The sequence below is a fragment of the Podarcis bocagei genome (genome assembly GCF_964188305.1).
Source record: "Podarcis bocagei genome assembly, chromosome: 12".
NCBI classification, from domain to species: domain Eukaryota; kingdom Metazoa; phylum Chordata; class Lepidosauria; order Squamata; family Lacertidae; genus Podarcis; species Podarcis bocagei.
Genome location: NC_138137.1, coordinates 7,937,888 through 7,954,120, shown reverse-complemented (window position 1 = coordinate 7,954,120; position 16,233 = coordinate 7,937,888). Strand labels below are relative to the sequence as shown.

The window sequence follows — 16,233 nt, the reverse complement described above, 5'->3', positions numbered from 1 at the left end:
TCAGTCTTACCGCATTTCCTTCTCATGGCGTTTATTTTCCCTTATAATATCATACATGGGGTCTTCGTGTGCCTTTAAAGAAAAAGGGGGAGGGAAGCTCAGTGCCCAACAGAATAACCTGCAACTCGTTTGTTTTTAAATAATTGCTGTGTTTCCTAAGGATTCAAGCAAAGACCTTGCCAGCCTATGTCCTCATGCAGAATCACTGGTGATTGTTTTACCCATATTAACTGCTCTTCTTTAATTTAGAGTCAGAACCAGGGGGTATAGGTATCTAAAATAAGCTCTCTCTTATAAGTTCCCCTTCTCAATGACTGGCAGAATCCGAGACCAGGGAGAAGAGTTGGTGAAAGAAGACTGGAAGAAATTTAAAGACTATTTACAGATATATTGTAAAATTAATGAATGTTAGAAGGATGTTGGATAGAAACTAAGTGGTTTCCAGCTGTAATGCTTTAGGAGATACGAAAAAAAGATTTACAAATGGGTTAAAGCTTAATGGTAATGATTTGCTGAACTAACAAATTGAAGTGGAATACAAAGAAGGGAGGTATGAGGAGGTCTGGGGAAATAAGCGTAAGGAAGATATGATATGGAAAATTATTTGTTTTTTAACTGTTTTTATGTTGTATTTTGTTTTGTTTTGTTTTTGTTTTTTATTTTTCATTTTCACTGTTATACTTTAAAAACTTTAATAAATATCTTTTGGGGGGGGAAATACATAAGTTCCCCATCTCAACTGTTTTTTCTTACAGCTGGGCTTCTTTACCGTTTCATTTCCAAGCTGGGGATAAAAACCTTAAAAGCAGCAGTAGGGAACATTTGATGGGGGAAATCCTACCTCTACCTAACAGCACGCTGCAGAAGATACAAAGTTCCCTAGTTAAAAGAAATAATTCAGACACTCTAAACGAAGCAGAATTTCCCAAAACACCATTAATAATGGTGCAATGTTTTACTTACTACTCTGAATTGTTCTAGCTTCTGGTTGCCTTTAATAAAGAATGGGCATTCTTTGTCTCCCGTTCTGTGTCCATAACGTTTACATCTCCAGCCTTGAGGGAGAAATAAGAAATATTAACATAGTGCTGTGCACCAAAAAAGTAAATATTTAGTACCTTTAAAACCCAGTATCTAAAAATGATTGGCTTTTCTTTACAAAACAAAGCACTGACCATTAGTTGCTTGCCCTCACATGACCAGATTTCTCCCTGCCCTTGTCTTGCAGAGGAAAGGCATTTGTGGCATGAGAGAACATATAGAGCAAGACTGTCATGCCCCCCCACTCTGTTTTAAGCAGACACTGAAAAAGATTACAGGTATTTCCCACCCCCCCTTACCCAGGGATTACATTTCAGGAAACGGGGCACATAAGCAGAGCCGTAGTTAGGCGATCTTGCGCCCCTGGCAGAACCGTCCAGATTGTGCCCCCTAGCCATGGACAAATTAGCTGCTCTTTCTGCCTCTCCTCCAACCCCCCACTCCACCCAATCAATTCACCCTCTATTTAAAACCTTTTCTTATGAGACAACAATCAATATTTTTATTTATAGACTATTTCTGGACATGGGATGCGGGTGGTGCTGTGGGTTAACCACAGAGCCTAGGACTTGCCAATCAGAAGGTCGCCGGTTTGAATCCCCGTGATGGGGTGAGCTCCCGTTGCTCGGTCCCAGCTCCTGCCCACCTAGCAGTACAAAAGCACCTCAAAGTGCAAGTAGATAAATATGTACCGCTCCGGCAGGAAGGTAAAGAGCGTTTCCGTGCGCTGCTCTGGTTCGCCAGAAGCGGCTTAGTCATGCTGGCCACATGACCCGGAAGCTGTATGCCGGCTCCCTCGGCCAGTAAAGAGAGATGAGTGCTGCAACCCCAGAGTCGGTCACGACTGGACCTAATGGTCAGGGGTCCCTTTACCTTTACTATTTATGGACATATTTTAGCCAGTTTTGCGGCCCCCCTCGCCTGAGCCCCTGGCGGGGGGGGGGGACCCACCTCACCACCCCCTAGCTACGGCCCTGCACATAAGTGAAATGGCATAAGTTGGGGTGCAGCCTCTAAACGCCCTCTCTGCCACTCTCTCCAATCCAGACAAAAAAATACTGTATCCAAAAATACCCACCACTATAACTGCAGCTCTGGGGCTGTAAAAATGGCCGATGCTGGTGTGCTACCGCAAACACCAGCTGTTAGATGGGGTGGCTCAGCAGCCTAAACAAAGCCCTGCTGAACCTCTCGTCTCTCTGGGGCTTCCTTCGCCCTCACAGATGTGGACTTTCGGTCAGTTCGAAGCAGACAAGTTGGCACAAATGGGGCAAGGCGATCACGCAGGTAAACTGATCCCTAGCTGTACAAGGCTTTATATACCAACAGTATCACTTCCAACGTGTCCAAGTACTGGATCAGCAACCCGCGTAGATCTGCTGAGTAGAGGTGCTACAAGCTATCAGCAACCGTGCTGCAGCATTCTGCATTGACTGTGGGAAGCCCCACATAGATGGCTTAGGACCACGATACCTCAAGGACCGCCCCTTCCCATATGAACCTACCCAGACCCTGAGATCATCTTCTTTTTTTTTTTATAATAGTTTTTTTATTTGCTTTTTTCCAGGGTAAAAATACAACATCAGTAACACAACAAAAGCGGTTTTACAGAAAAGAAAAGAAATTATAAAGAGAAAAAAGAAATTCACTTTTTCAGATCAATTTTCATAATCAACCAGACTTCCCCACGTCCTCCATCCCCTGCTTTCTTTACAATAAAAAATAAACAGCAAATTAATACCTTATTTCAGTTGTTTTTGTGTTTTCATTTAGTTATATAGTCCATAATTTATACGTTTCAAAATCTTAAAACTTAGTTTCAATCATTTACCAATTTCAATACTGAAGCATGTTTTTCCAGAGCACTTAGCAAACTCTCAACATTCATATAACTTATAATGTTTTTGTAAATAGTCCTTAAATTTTTTCCAGTCCTCTTCCACTGCATCTTCTCCCAGGTCTCGGATTCTGCCTGTCATTTCGGCTAATTCCATATAGTCAATCAGCTGCGAATGCCATTCTTCCAGCGTGGGTAGTTCCTGTGCTTTCCAGTATTTAGCTATAAGAATCCTTGCTGCTGTGGTTGCATATAAGAAGAAAGTTCTATCTTTTTTTAACACTCTCTGGCTCACAATGCCCAGGAGAAAGGCCTCTGGTTTCTTACAAAAGGTGTATTTAAACACCTTTTTCAACTCGTTATAAATCATTTCCCAAAAAGCCTTCACCCTCGGGCATGTCCACCAGAGGTGAAAAAAAGTTCCTTCAGCCTCCTTGCATTTCCAACATTTATTATCAGACAAATGATAAATCTTTGCAAGTTTGACTGGGGTCATGTACCACCTGTATACCATTTTCATAATGTTTTCCTTTAAGGCACTACATGCCGTAAATTTCATACCTGTGGTCCACAACCTTTCCCAGTCTTCAGACATAATGTTGTGCCCAATATCTTGTGCCCATTTTATCATTGCTGATTTAACTATCTCATCTTGGGTATTCCATTCAAGCAACAAGTTATACATTCTTGAAAGCACTTTCGTTTTAGGTTCAAGTAGTTCTGTCTCTAATTTTGATTTCTCCACCTGGAAACCAATTTTTTTGTCCTTTTTAAAAATCTCTAGAATTTGGGCATAATGAAACCAGTCTCGCACCTTTCCTTTCAATTTTTCAAAACTCTGCAACCTCCAGGTATCACCATCTCTCTCAATTATGTCACAATATCTCAACCAGCCACTCCCCATATTACGTAGTTTTATAGCCTTGGCCTCCGTCGGTGATAACCACCTCGGGGTCTTGCTTTCAAGTAAGTCCTTGTATTTAGTCCAGACAATAAATAAAGCTTTCCTGACAATATGGCTTTTAAACAATTTATGAGACTTTGCCTTGTCGTACCACAAATATGCATGCCACCCATACACATTGCTATGCCCTTCTAGATCTAGGACATCAGTGTTTTCCAACAGAAACCAGTCTTTCATCCAGCAGAGAGATGCAGCTTCATAATACAATCTTAAGTCCGGCAGGGCAAACCCCCCTCTTTCCTTTGCATCTGTTAATATCTTAAATTTTATTCGGGGCTTTTTGCCCTGCCAGACAAATTTCGTAATATCTCTCTGCCACTTTCCAAAACATTCCACTCTGTCCACGATCTGAAGGGTCTGAAACAAGAACAACATTCTTGGCAATACACTCATCTTTACCGCAGCAATTCTTCCCGACAAGGTAAGTTTCAATCTTGACCAAGTTTCCAAGTCCTTTTTAATTTCTGACCAGCATTTTTCATAGTTATCCTTGAATAAATTCAAATTTCTCCCAGTCAAATTAACCCCCAGGTATTTCACTTTTGTAACCACATTTAATTCTGTTTCCTTCTGAAACCCATCTATTTCTGCAGATGTCAAGTTTTTTGCCAGAACCTTAGTTTTTTGTTTGTTCAACTTGAATCCCGCCACCCGACCAAACTCAGAAATTAGTTCAAGAGCTCTTTTTGTACTGGTTTCTGGCTCCTGTAGTGTCAAAACCAAATCGTCTGCAAAGGCCTTAAGTTTGTATTGCTTTTCTCCGACCTGTATTCCCTCCACCAGCTGATCCCTCCTAATCCAGTTCAGTAAAACCTCCAGGACAGAAATAAATAACAAGGGTGATAGGGGGCACCCCTGTCGTGTCCCTTTTTCAATTTTAAACTCCTCCGTCACCACACTGTTTACTATCAATTTAGCCTTTTGTTCTGAGTAGATTGCTTCAATACTATTTTGAAACGCCCTTCCCACTCCCATCCCTTCATAAATTTCCAAGATATATTGTCAAAGGCCTTCTCCGCATCTATAAAAATCAAAACTGCTTTTGTATTCATATTTGTCTGAAGTAACTCCAAAACATCAATAATATTCCTAGTATTATCAGACAAATGCCTACCAGGGAGAAAGCCTGCTTGGTCCTTATGAATTACTTCATTCAAAACTTTTTTCAGTCTGTTTGCTAAAATATCAGCAAAGATTTTGTAATCCACGTTTAGGAGTGAGATGGGACGATAATTTCTGAGTTGAGTCTTTTCAGATTCCAATTTTGGTATCAGAGTGATGAATGCTTCTTTCCACGATTCTGGTGCCCCCTTCCCTTCCATGATCTGGTTGCATACCTCCATTAATGGTTGTGTCAAATATTCCATCAGAGTCTTGTAGTATTTGGAGGTAAGCCCATCTGGGCCCGGGGATTTGCCTATTTGCAGATTCTGAATGGCTCTTTCAATTTCCTGTTGTGTTATTCTACAGTTCAGGGTTGTTTGTTTGTCTTGTGTTAGCTTTTGCAGGCCATGACTTTTTAAGAAATTATTTATTTCAATCTCTGCTTGTGGTCCTTGGGTGTACAGCTTTTTAAAGTATCTCTGGAAACACTTTCTAATTTCTTCTGGTTTCTGAATACATTCTCCTTCAACCTCCAGATTGGTAACAAAGTTCAATTTTTGTCTCTTCTTCAGCTGCCATGCCAGCAGCTTCCCACATTTATTCGCCGACTCAAAAGATCTTTGTTTCATCTGTTTAATTTTCCATTCAATTTCTTGGTTTATCAATTTTGTATATTGTGCTTGATAAAATTTTATTTCTCTTAAGACCTCTTTTGATTTTGGATTTAATCTCAATTTTCTTTCTCCCTCTCTTATTCTTTCCAAAATCTTGTCCTTTTTACCATTCCAGAGCTTCTTTTTGATAGTGTTCTGCTGTATCAGGAACCCTCTCATAACGGCTTTACTCGCGTCCCAGATTGTCTTCTTTTCCACCGAAGTATTCAAGTTTATTTCAAAATAGTCTTTCAGCGTTTTTTGGGCCTTCTTCACAATCTCCTGGTCTCTAAACAAGTAGTCATTCATTCTCCATCTGAAGGATCCAGCTGGTGTAAGTCTCAAGTCCATTTTCAAAGCATTGTGGTCGGAGCAGGTTTTAGGACAGGTCTCTATTTTTTTTGTCTTAGGTGCCAGTCCTCTTGATATCCAGATTTGGTCGATTCTTGTCCATGATAGATGGGCCTCAGAGAAGAAAGTTCCCTCCATGCCTAGAGGGTTCTTTGTCCTCCAAATGTCAATCAGATCCATATTGTCTGTAAGTTCAAAGAAAGTCTTTGGAAGTCTGCCATCCTTGTTCAGGTTTTGGTTTTGTGACTTATCCATGTAGGTAGAGACTACCCCATTCATATCTCCCATCAAAATGATGTTGGTGTAGTCGATATGATCCAGCATTGTCTCGTGCAGTCTCTTGTAAAATTCCGATTTCCCATCATTTGGTGCGTATATTCCAACTATCAAAAATTTTTCTCCTTGTGATTGTATTTCAATCGCCAAAATTCTTCCTTGTTCATCTTTAAATACCAATTTTGGTGCCAGGTTCTCCTTTGCATAAATCACTACTCCTCTTTTTTTAACCTTGTCAGATGAAATAAACTCTTGGCCTAGTTTCTTGTTAATTAACACTCTCCTATGGAGCCTGGTCACATGCGTTTCTTGAAGACAGATGACGTCCAATTGCTCTTTTCTTAAAATGTGAAAAATCTTCTTCCTTTTTTCGGGAGAATTCGCGCCATTTATGTTCCAGCTAAGTAACTGCAGAGACATCCTGGATCAATTTATTTGTCAGTAGGGGTGTCTCCTTTGTCTTCTTCACCTAGAGGTGGAACCGGCTTGAAACCAAACGAAGGAGGTGGCCAGGCTCCTGCTACTCCTTTCCGAAGGTCCTCCCCGTGATCGTTTAGGAACTTTTCTTGCTCCTCCGCTGTTCTAATTCTTACCTTCCTCTCTTTCAAGGTAAAAGATAGTCCTTGAGGGAATTCCCACCTATAAGGGATTTTATTGTTTCTCAGTAGGCTTGCTAGGTCTTTATACGTGGTTCTTAAATCTAAAAGCTGTTTTGGTATATCTCTGAAGATTTCTGCCGTCTTTCCCTGTATCACCAAAGAATTTTTAAAATGTAGGCCGAGTATGTTGTCTTTTTCTTGCTTTGATCTCAAAATGATCAAGCAATCTCTTGGTTTATCCTTCTTGGCCACTCTTCCTAGTCTAAAAGCGGTGACTATTTTAAAGTCCTTCTCTTCTGTCAATCCCCAAAATTTGGAGATTTCTGTTGTCAAAAAGCCAATCAGGTCTTCTTTTTCTGATTCTGGAATATTTCTCAATCTGAGATTATTTTCCCTGTTTTTCAATTCTGCCAGGGACAGGTACGCTTGCTGTTCAGTTACCTGTCTACTCAGTGGCCTCACCTCCCCTCTTAATTCCTCTATTCTCTTTTTGTTTTCGTCTGTTTTTGTATTTACTTCTTCAACTAATTTTCGGTTTTCTGTTGTGGCCTTTTCAATATTGCTTATTGCCTGTGTATTTTTAGTGACCTGGTCTGTCAATTTATTAATGGAAGCTGTCACCTGGTCGAATTTAGCAGATTGTTCATCAAATCTAGCTGCCTGTTCGTCAGCTTTCTTATTCAATGCTGCCAGTTGTTCCAATATTTCTTTAGAAACAGGATCTATCCCTCCAGCAGCCATCTCCCCTAAGGGTGGTTGTATAATTTGTCCTTCTTGCAGACCTGTCACAATTGGAACAGACGATCTGCGTAGCTGTCCAGGCAAAGTTGTTTGCACAAGTTCAGATTGTTTTGCCTTCTTTGCAGCCCTTGTTTTTGGTGCGCCACTCATTCCACAGCTGTCCCAGGATCAAGGTCAAATTGTAAATCCCATGGGAAACAATCCAGAGAGAGTAAACATCCAGAAAAAAGACCGGCAGTTCTCAGAGACTATTAAATCTATAATCCAGTAGGGGGAGCTCCCAAAAACAAATTTAGGAGAGAAGGATAAAGAGTTTCCGCCATTAAATTCCCACAAAGAAGGAGAAAGAAAAAATAAAAGTTAAATAACATCCAAAACAGGGGGATCTTCCATTGGCTTTTAACTGCAGAGAATAATAGTTCTCAACAAAGGTGCATGCAACAGTTCTCTTTTTTTTTCCAAATACAAAGTAGCCCGATCTAATTTTATGTTTTGTATACAGTTACCGCAGTCCGATACAACTTATATCCAAGCAGATCGGGAGCCGGGTTTCGAAACTTTGTAATCCACAGGTAGGGAAGAAGAGAGACCACAGTTTTAATCCACTTACGATGCTGTTATAACTTTTTTTTAAGGTTTAAGCAGTCTAGATCGAGTTTGCAAAGTAAATTCCAACTTCTTTTAAGCTTTTAAGCTCCTTTCGATGCTTCCGCTTTAAAAAAGTCTTTGCTTGGCACTTTAAGCAGAGCCGGAAGACTGACTTCCTTTTTAACGTCTCCCGCTTTCAGCCGAATTTCGCCAAATTAGTTCCAAATAAAACTTTAGATTTCTTACTCACGAGTAAGTTGTTTCAATTCAGTTGTTGAAGGAAGAAAGGTCAGCGCTAATCAGCAGCAGCCGCGCGGCTTCGCTTCCGCGGAAAGAGCGATGGATTCACAGCACCGCTACCCCCTCCACGTTCCGATACCCCTTACGGGGTCTCTTCTACGTATCCGAGGTCGCTTCTGGTGCCCGCCGAACCCCACGGCCACGAGCTCACTCTACCCGTGGTTTGTCTGGATGGGTCGTCGACCGCCATTGCTGAGCGCGCCGCCTCCGGAAGTCCCCTGAGATCATCTTCTGAGGCCCTTCTTTGCGTGACTCCTCCGCAAGAGGTCAGAAGGGTGGCAACATGAGAACGGGGCCTTCTCTGCAGTGGCTCCCCGTCTGTGGAATGCTCCCCCCAGGGAAGTTTGCCTGGCACCTTCACTATACACCTTTAGGTGCCAGGCAAAAACGCTCCTTTTCAACTAGGCCTTTGCCTGACTTGATCTACATCCTATACGCTTTTTTAAAATGCTGGCTCTTAAAAATAAAATAAATGCTGGCTCTTTTGGGGGTTTTTTATTGGGTTGTTGGTTTTGTTTTGATTTTATGTATTTTATGTGAACCGCCCTGAAACCTTCAGGTATAGGGCAGTATAGAAATTAATTAATAATAATAATAATAATAGTAATAGTAATTACAGTGGTACCTCGGGTTACATACACTTCAGGTTACATACGCTTCAGGTTACAGACTCCCCTAACCCAGAAATAGTACCTCGGGTTAAGAACTTTGCTTCAGGATGAGAACAGAAATTGTGCTCCAGTGGTGCAGCGGCAGGAGGCCCCATTAGCTAAAGTGGTGCTTCAGGTTAAGAACGGACCTCCGAAACAAAATAAGTACTTAACCCGAGGTACCACTGTATTATTATTAATAGAGTACATTGCAGAAATCCAGTCTCAAAATCACCAGTGCCTGAACTGCTGTGGTCAAGCTTTCCTGGTCCAGGAATGATCAAAGCTGCCGTAGGAAGCACAGCCAGAAGTGCAATATGAAAAATGACAGCAAGAAAAGAGACGCCATTGCCTCTTCTGCCAAGATTTTGCTAAACCCTTCTAGGACTTCCTTGTCTGCATATCAGTTGACTCCTGGCTCTGCATCCTCCTTCCTTCTCTCCAACCTGTCAAGTCCAGCTTGTCATCAACTTGGTCCTCTACAGATATTTTGAACTACAATTCCCATCAGCCCCAGCCAGCAAAGCCATTCATTCTTTGTTCCCCATTCCCCAAAAGCTGCACAGAAATCTACTTCCCTCACTCACATTGCATAACTTTGACCTCCTTCCCCAATGGCATCCAAAGCCCTTTTGTTGGGGCGTGGGCAAGGAATTCTCGGGCATTTTCATTGCCAGGTACGTCAGGAATGCAGTCCTCTGGTTTAGTCTCATCTTCCTGTACGAAAAAGAAGCAAAGCAAATGAAATGAAGCCGCGAAAACAAAATGGGACGAACTGGTCTAACTTCCACCCCTGCAAGGTGGGATGGGCTACAAGACACTCTTACTTTCTTCCAGCAAATCTGCTACCACCTCCAACTTTTTAGCCCACAACCAATTCAGACTTATGGTTTGCACTTCTGGAGAAAGGCAGACCTTTTAACAGGACTTCCTTCTGTAGCCTTATTGGACTTTACCAATTGGTAGGGTGAGCATTGCTCCCGGACGGAAGGATGTCAAATGACACTGAGGGTTGGTTCAGAGAAAGAGTTTATTCTGCTCTCCAGATAGCAGAAGGCACTTGCGTGGTCAGCTCACAGCAAGTCCAAAGAAATGAGAAATTTCATGCAGTATATATATCCTCCAGGCACCCTCTCCCCCCCTTCCCTAGGAATCCAGCCACGTCAGCTTATACACGCAGGCTGACATCACAGATGTTTCCGCTCCGGTACTTTTAACCATAAAAGGGTGTTCCTCTTCCTGCACTCTTGACCATATAAGGGTATTCCTGTTCCGGCACTCTTATCTTGGGGTAAGAAGGTCACCAACTCTCCTGGCGCTGTTCCCAGACTTGGTCTGTGCATCAGAGTGTGGTCAGGATGTAAGAGAAGACCCAGATATGCCATCCCTGCTCCACTGGAACAGTCAAGGCCATACACTGCTGTCATGGACTGATAAAGGAGAGCGCTTTGTTTATACAGCTGGGTTCCTGTTATGCATTTGCTGAACAGCTCAAGTCAGTGCATTTTAGAAATGCTCCCTTGGAGAAGGAAAAATGCGAATTTTGGGGCCCGTTCCAGACTGACTACACAGTCAGGTTTTTAGATTTGGGAAACCCATTCCTTCACTTCAAATTCTGCAGAACCAGGCCAGTGTGTACACCAAGACATCTAGGCAGGCTGAGTAAAGCATTTGGCTTCCAATTCCGATCTGTTAACTACATGGCTGCCACAAACAAACTCACTCACCTCAGGGTACATGAGATTGCAATAGGGAGCTTTGGGGTCATCTAATTCAACCCCCCGTTTTATCTATACCACAGATAAGTATAGTTTTACTCTAGTTTCATTTAGCTTTTAAAGTCTTGCGCTGTATTTTTACATATTGTTTGTGTGTGTCCCTCAGTTATATTTTGTGTAAAACACTTCAAGGTTTCTTTTTGTATAAAGTGGTAGAGAAACTCCATCTTTATTCCTGGTTTACTGTATTTTCATTTTTTTAAAGAACAGTTTTACAAGCTACCCAACCTACCTTAATAAACCCTGGAGGAAGTTTCTCATAGCTGAAAAAGATTGAAAATATACTTTAGTGTCATTAAAAAACAAACTACAAAGCAATGCAAAAAGTTCAGCTGAAGCAAAAATAGAGAAGGCGGTAATGTTTTTGAACACCTGTCACTCAGTCCCCCCTCCCTTATCTAAAATGGATAGGGAGAACCACAGCAAGCAGGCTTATTATTTATGTCATTCATTTTTCACAAAAGTCACAAACTGGTTTACAAGCAATAATATAAGACACTTGATCATAAGCAGTTAATAAAAAGCATCCTTATTAAAATCTCAAACAACTCATCAACTCCAAACAGTAGTATAATAATACATAGTAAAAGATGATTAAATAAATGAGAAATCTTAAAGCAACATCAAAAAGGCCTCAACTAACTATTGATGCTGGCAATGGTATTAAGAAAAAAGAAAATAAAAAGGTACCCCCTGATATGTTACAGATGTTACAGATTTCAGGATAACTGCAAATCTTGATCTGAGTTTGGCGGAAAATGACTATATCCCAGAAACTATTTCAAGCAACAACCTATTTGCCAGACATAGCGCAGCCATCTCTGAGAAAACAATATTTATTTTCACCACCTTGCCACAAATGAGAAATTTTGAAAGCTTTTGGGGTTTTTTTAGTGGCAGAAATGCAATGCTGACTTGAAGCAGCCTGCCTGTTCTTTTTAAAAATAAAATAAAATAAAATAAAATTCTGTGTCGTGGATTTGAAGCGATGCCATTTCATGGATACAGGTGGCTGTGCTAATTTGACAGCAAAATAGCAACTGATCGACAAGGTCAGAATGGGTAAATAAAAACAGCACTAGACAGGATGCCCTTTAAAACTTTGATCTAGATCAGTGTTTTTCAACCTTTTTTGGGCAAAGGCACACTTGTTTCATGAAAAAAATCATGAGGCACACCACCATTAGAAAATGTCAAAAAAATTAACTCTGTGCCTATATTGACTATATATAAAGTCATTCTCTTGAATAGGAATCAAATAAACACAAAGAAAGTATTTTATAATTACTTTATTATGAAATAGTAAGTAAACAGAAATATGAAAAATTATAAAATACTTTATTCAGTGCGCAACCTGGGCCTGTTTGGCTGAACACAAAGCTGATATTCTGGCTGGAATCAAACATTGCGGACCGTTCTCTGCTCAGCGGGGATCGATCCGCTGATCCCCGCTGAGCCGGCGGATGACAGCTCCGTCTCCGCACTATGTGCGGAGAGGGAGATGTCAGAGCCCCGCTGCTCTCTATGGGGAATCGGATGAGAGCGGACCGCCTGTCCGCTCTCATCCGATCCCATCCGATCTGATCCCTACCCAGGGCGGATGGAAAATAGGGTGGACACAGTCCGGCGCCCGCCTAGTGGGCGAAAATTTGACATTTTTATTTTTTAAAAAAATCTTTCGGATTTTTCAATTTTTCCCACGGCACACCTGGCAACATGTGCCGCGGAACAGTGGTTGAAAAACACTGGTCTAGATAACAGAACAAACCAGAAAGGAGGGAATATTTCCACAAACACCCCCAAAAAAGAATATTGGGAACTTCTCCGTGGCTGCTCCTAGACCCTGGAACTCCCTCCCTGCAGAAGATAGAATCCTAGAGTTGGAAGGGATCCGAGGGTCATCTAGTCCAACCCCTGGCAAGGCAGAAATCACAACACCTGGTACCCTAACCTTACTGGACCCTGCTTAGCTTTGCAAATATGCCAGCAACTTTATTGCTCCCTGTCCTTCCACCAACAGCTGAACAAATGCCTTCTTGTTAAAACAGCGTTTTGGGAACTGACTGCTTTTAATGAAAAGGTCTGGTGCTGTGCTGTTTTTTATTGTATTTGTATGGTTTTAATAAATTATACACGTGTGCATGTATAAAAGAAACCCAGATAGAAAGAAATAGCTGAAGCTAACAATTATTATTATTGCTATTATTTATGAAACCACCCTTCATCCGAAGATCTCGAGGCAGCTCACGGCATGAACATACGAGACAAAAACACGAATTACGTAATAATAAAAACAAAGACCAAAAATATGTAATTGTTTTTTAAGGATTGTTTTTTCCTATGTTTCTGACTGTTCTTATTTTATCAGCAAGCCGCCTTGAATCCTGTCAAGGAAATAGGTGGTAGTGTGTGTATATGTATGCACATTATCTATCTATCTATCTATCTATCTATCTATCATCTATCTATCTATCTATCTATCTATCTATCTATCTTAAAGTAAAGGTAAAGGTACCCCTGCCCGAACGGGCCAGTCTTGACAGACTCTGGGGTTTGTGCGCCCATCTCACTCTATAGGCCATGGGCCAGCGCTGTCCGGAGACACTTCCGGGTCACGTGGCCAGCGTGACAAAGCTGCATCTGGCGAGCCAGCGCAGCACACGGAACGCCGTTTACCTTCCCGCTGGTAAGCGGTACCTATTTATCTACTTGCACCCAGGGGTGCTTTCGAACTGCTAGGTTGGCAGGCGCTGGGACCGAGCAGCGGGAGCGCACCCCGCCGCGGGGATTCGAACCGCCGACCTTTCGATCGGCAAGCCCTAGGCGCTGAGGCTTTTACCCACAGCGCCACCCGCGTCCCATCTATCTATCTTACCTATCACCTATAACAAACTACAGCTATAGATATAGGTGATCTATCTATCTTACCTATCACCTATATCTATAGCTGTAGTTTGTTAAGATTTCTGAGAAAAGCAGAAAAGATTTCTGAGAAAAGGCCAGATTTAGGTTTGATGAGGCCCTAAGCTACTGAAGGTAATGGGGCCCTTTATATGTCCAGCTGTCCTTTGTCAACAACAAACTGTCACTGTTTTTTTGTGTTGAATATTTGCTATATGCTAATTTATGGACCTAATAGGTATCTAAAGCCTACATGCAGAATGTAGGCACTATGTATAAAAAGGAGCAAACCAGTGATATTTTAGGGAGCAGGCTAGCAGGCGGGGCCCATTACTTACATCATAGGAGTCTGCATGACACAAAACACTGCTGCTGTATGTAGGTTTTATTTTATTTGTTTTTTATCTTAGATTTTGGAAATGTGCATCCAGTTCCCCCCCCCTTTAATTTTTGTTGGACCCCCAAGAGAGTGGGGCCCTAAGCTATAGCTTGTTTAGCTTATACCAGGCATAGGCAAACTCGGCCCTCCAGATGTTTCAGGACTACAACTCCCATCATCCCTAGCTAACAGGACCACTGGTCAGGGATAATGGGAATTGTAGTCTCAAAACATCTGGAGGGCCAAGTTTGCCTATGCCTGGTTTATAGTAAATCTGGCACTGTGGCTATATCTATATCTGTAGTTTGTTAAGACTGCTGAGAAGAGCAGCTGGGCCACTTCCTGGAATTATTGGTCGTTTGGGGGGGGGTTTCTTTCCTTTTTGTTAAAGTTTTTTATTAACAGTTTTCACATAACAAATTATTCAAACAAATCATCTTCATTACTCCCCCCTTTTTCCCCTCCCACCTCCCCAACAAACCCTCCCTCCCTCAACTCCTCTCTCTGATTTCTCAACCAGTTTTAACTTCTGCGTATTATAAAATTGTATACATCCTTATATTATCTCTCTACTATGTTGACCCTCAATAAATTTGTGTATGTTTATACGGGGGGGGGGGTCTTTTCAACACAGAGGGCGTGCATCGCCCACAGCCCTGCCTAGCCTACCTCACAGGGCTGTTTTGAAGGTTAGGGATTAGGGCAGGCACTCCCAAACTCGGCCCTCCGGATGATTTGGGACTACAATTCCCATCATCCCTGCCCACGGGTCCTGCTAGCTAAGGATGATGGGAGTTGTAGTCCCAAAACATCTGGAGGAGGGCCGAGTTTGCCTATGCCTGGCTTAGACATAAATCCAGCACCGTGACTATATCTATAGCCCTGCCTAGTCTTCCTCACAGGGCTGTTTTGATGGTTAGGGATTAGCAGGCACCCCCAAATGCGGCCCTCCAGACGTTTTGGGACTACAACTCCCATCATCCCTAGCTAACAGGACCAGTGGTCAGGGATGATGGGAATTGTAGTCTCAAAACATCTGGAGGGCCGAGGTTGAGGAAATCTTGCCTGGCTTATACTGTGACAATATCTATATCTGTAGTTTGTTAAGATTTCTGAGAAGAGCAGCTGAGCCACTTCCTGGAATTATTGGTCGTTTTTTGGGGGGGGGGTTCTTTTCAACGCAGAGGGCATGCGTCCCCCCCCAGGCCTGCCTAGCCTACCTCACAGGGCTGTTTTGATGGTTAGGGATTAGGGCAGGCAGCCCCAAACTTGGCCCTCCTCCAGATGATTTGGGACTACAATTCCCATCATCCCTGCCCACTGGTCCTGCTAGCTAGGGATGATGGGAGTTGTAGTCCCAAAAACATCTGGAGGATGGCCAAAGTTGGGGGTGCCTGGATTCGGGTGAGGGATGCCACGCGCCTCCCCGCTGCCCTCGGAGGATGGCGGAGATTTCAAGCTGCCCCCCCCCAAACTCAGGCATCCCCAAACTCGGCCCTCCTGCTGTTTTGGGACTACAACTCCCATCATCCCTGCCCACTGGTCCTGCTAGCTAGGGATGATGGGAGTTGTAGTCCCAAAACAGCAGGAGGGCCGAGGTTGGGGGTGCCTGGATTCGGGTGAGGGATGCCGTGCGTCTCCCCCCCCCGCCCCCAGCGACCCCCCCCCCAAGCCTTACAAGGACTCCAGGTGCTGGATCTGCTGGATCTGCTGCACTTCCCGCTTCTTCCTCTTCTGCTCCTTCCGCTCGTGGCCTCGGCTGCTGGAGCCGGCGGGGCTGCCGCCGGGCAACGACGACGACTCGCTGCGGCTCCGGTGCCGCTTCGGGCCTCCGCCCTCGCGCCGGGACATGGTGCGCCGGGGAGCCGCCGCAGCCCGGCCCGCCCCGACCTCGCTGCTCGGCGCCGGCCTGGCGCGCCTCACTTCCAGCGGAGGCCAAGCGAGCACTTCCTCCGGCCCGGCGGGGCCGCCTCGCCCTCGGCAGCAGCGCCCCCGCGACGCGGCGCTCGGCGGAGCGGCTTCCCAGCGCCGCCTGCTCAGACTGAATCGAGGCCATCCATGATCAATCCCT

The 16,233-nt window shown here is 43.4% G+C and overlaps 1 protein-coding gene across 1 annotated transcript in view; it reads right to left on the bottom strand.

Moving 5' to 3' along the window:
* The window catches only part of RP9 (RP9 pre-mRNA splicing factor), a 19,403-nt gene extending 3,170 nt beyond the window's left edge, over positions 1-16,233 (bottom strand). The window contains 6 exon segments of the mRNA XM_081165222.1: positions 11-72; positions 964-1,055; positions 9,692-9,821; positions 11,115-11,145; positions 15,841-16,046; positions 16,048-16,233. Of these exon segments, the coding sequence (XP_081021348.1) occupies positions 11-72; positions 964-1,055; positions 9,692-9,821; positions 11,115-11,145; positions 15,841-16,046; positions 16,048-16,218 (692 nt within the window). The 5' untranslated portion in view covers positions 16,219-16,233.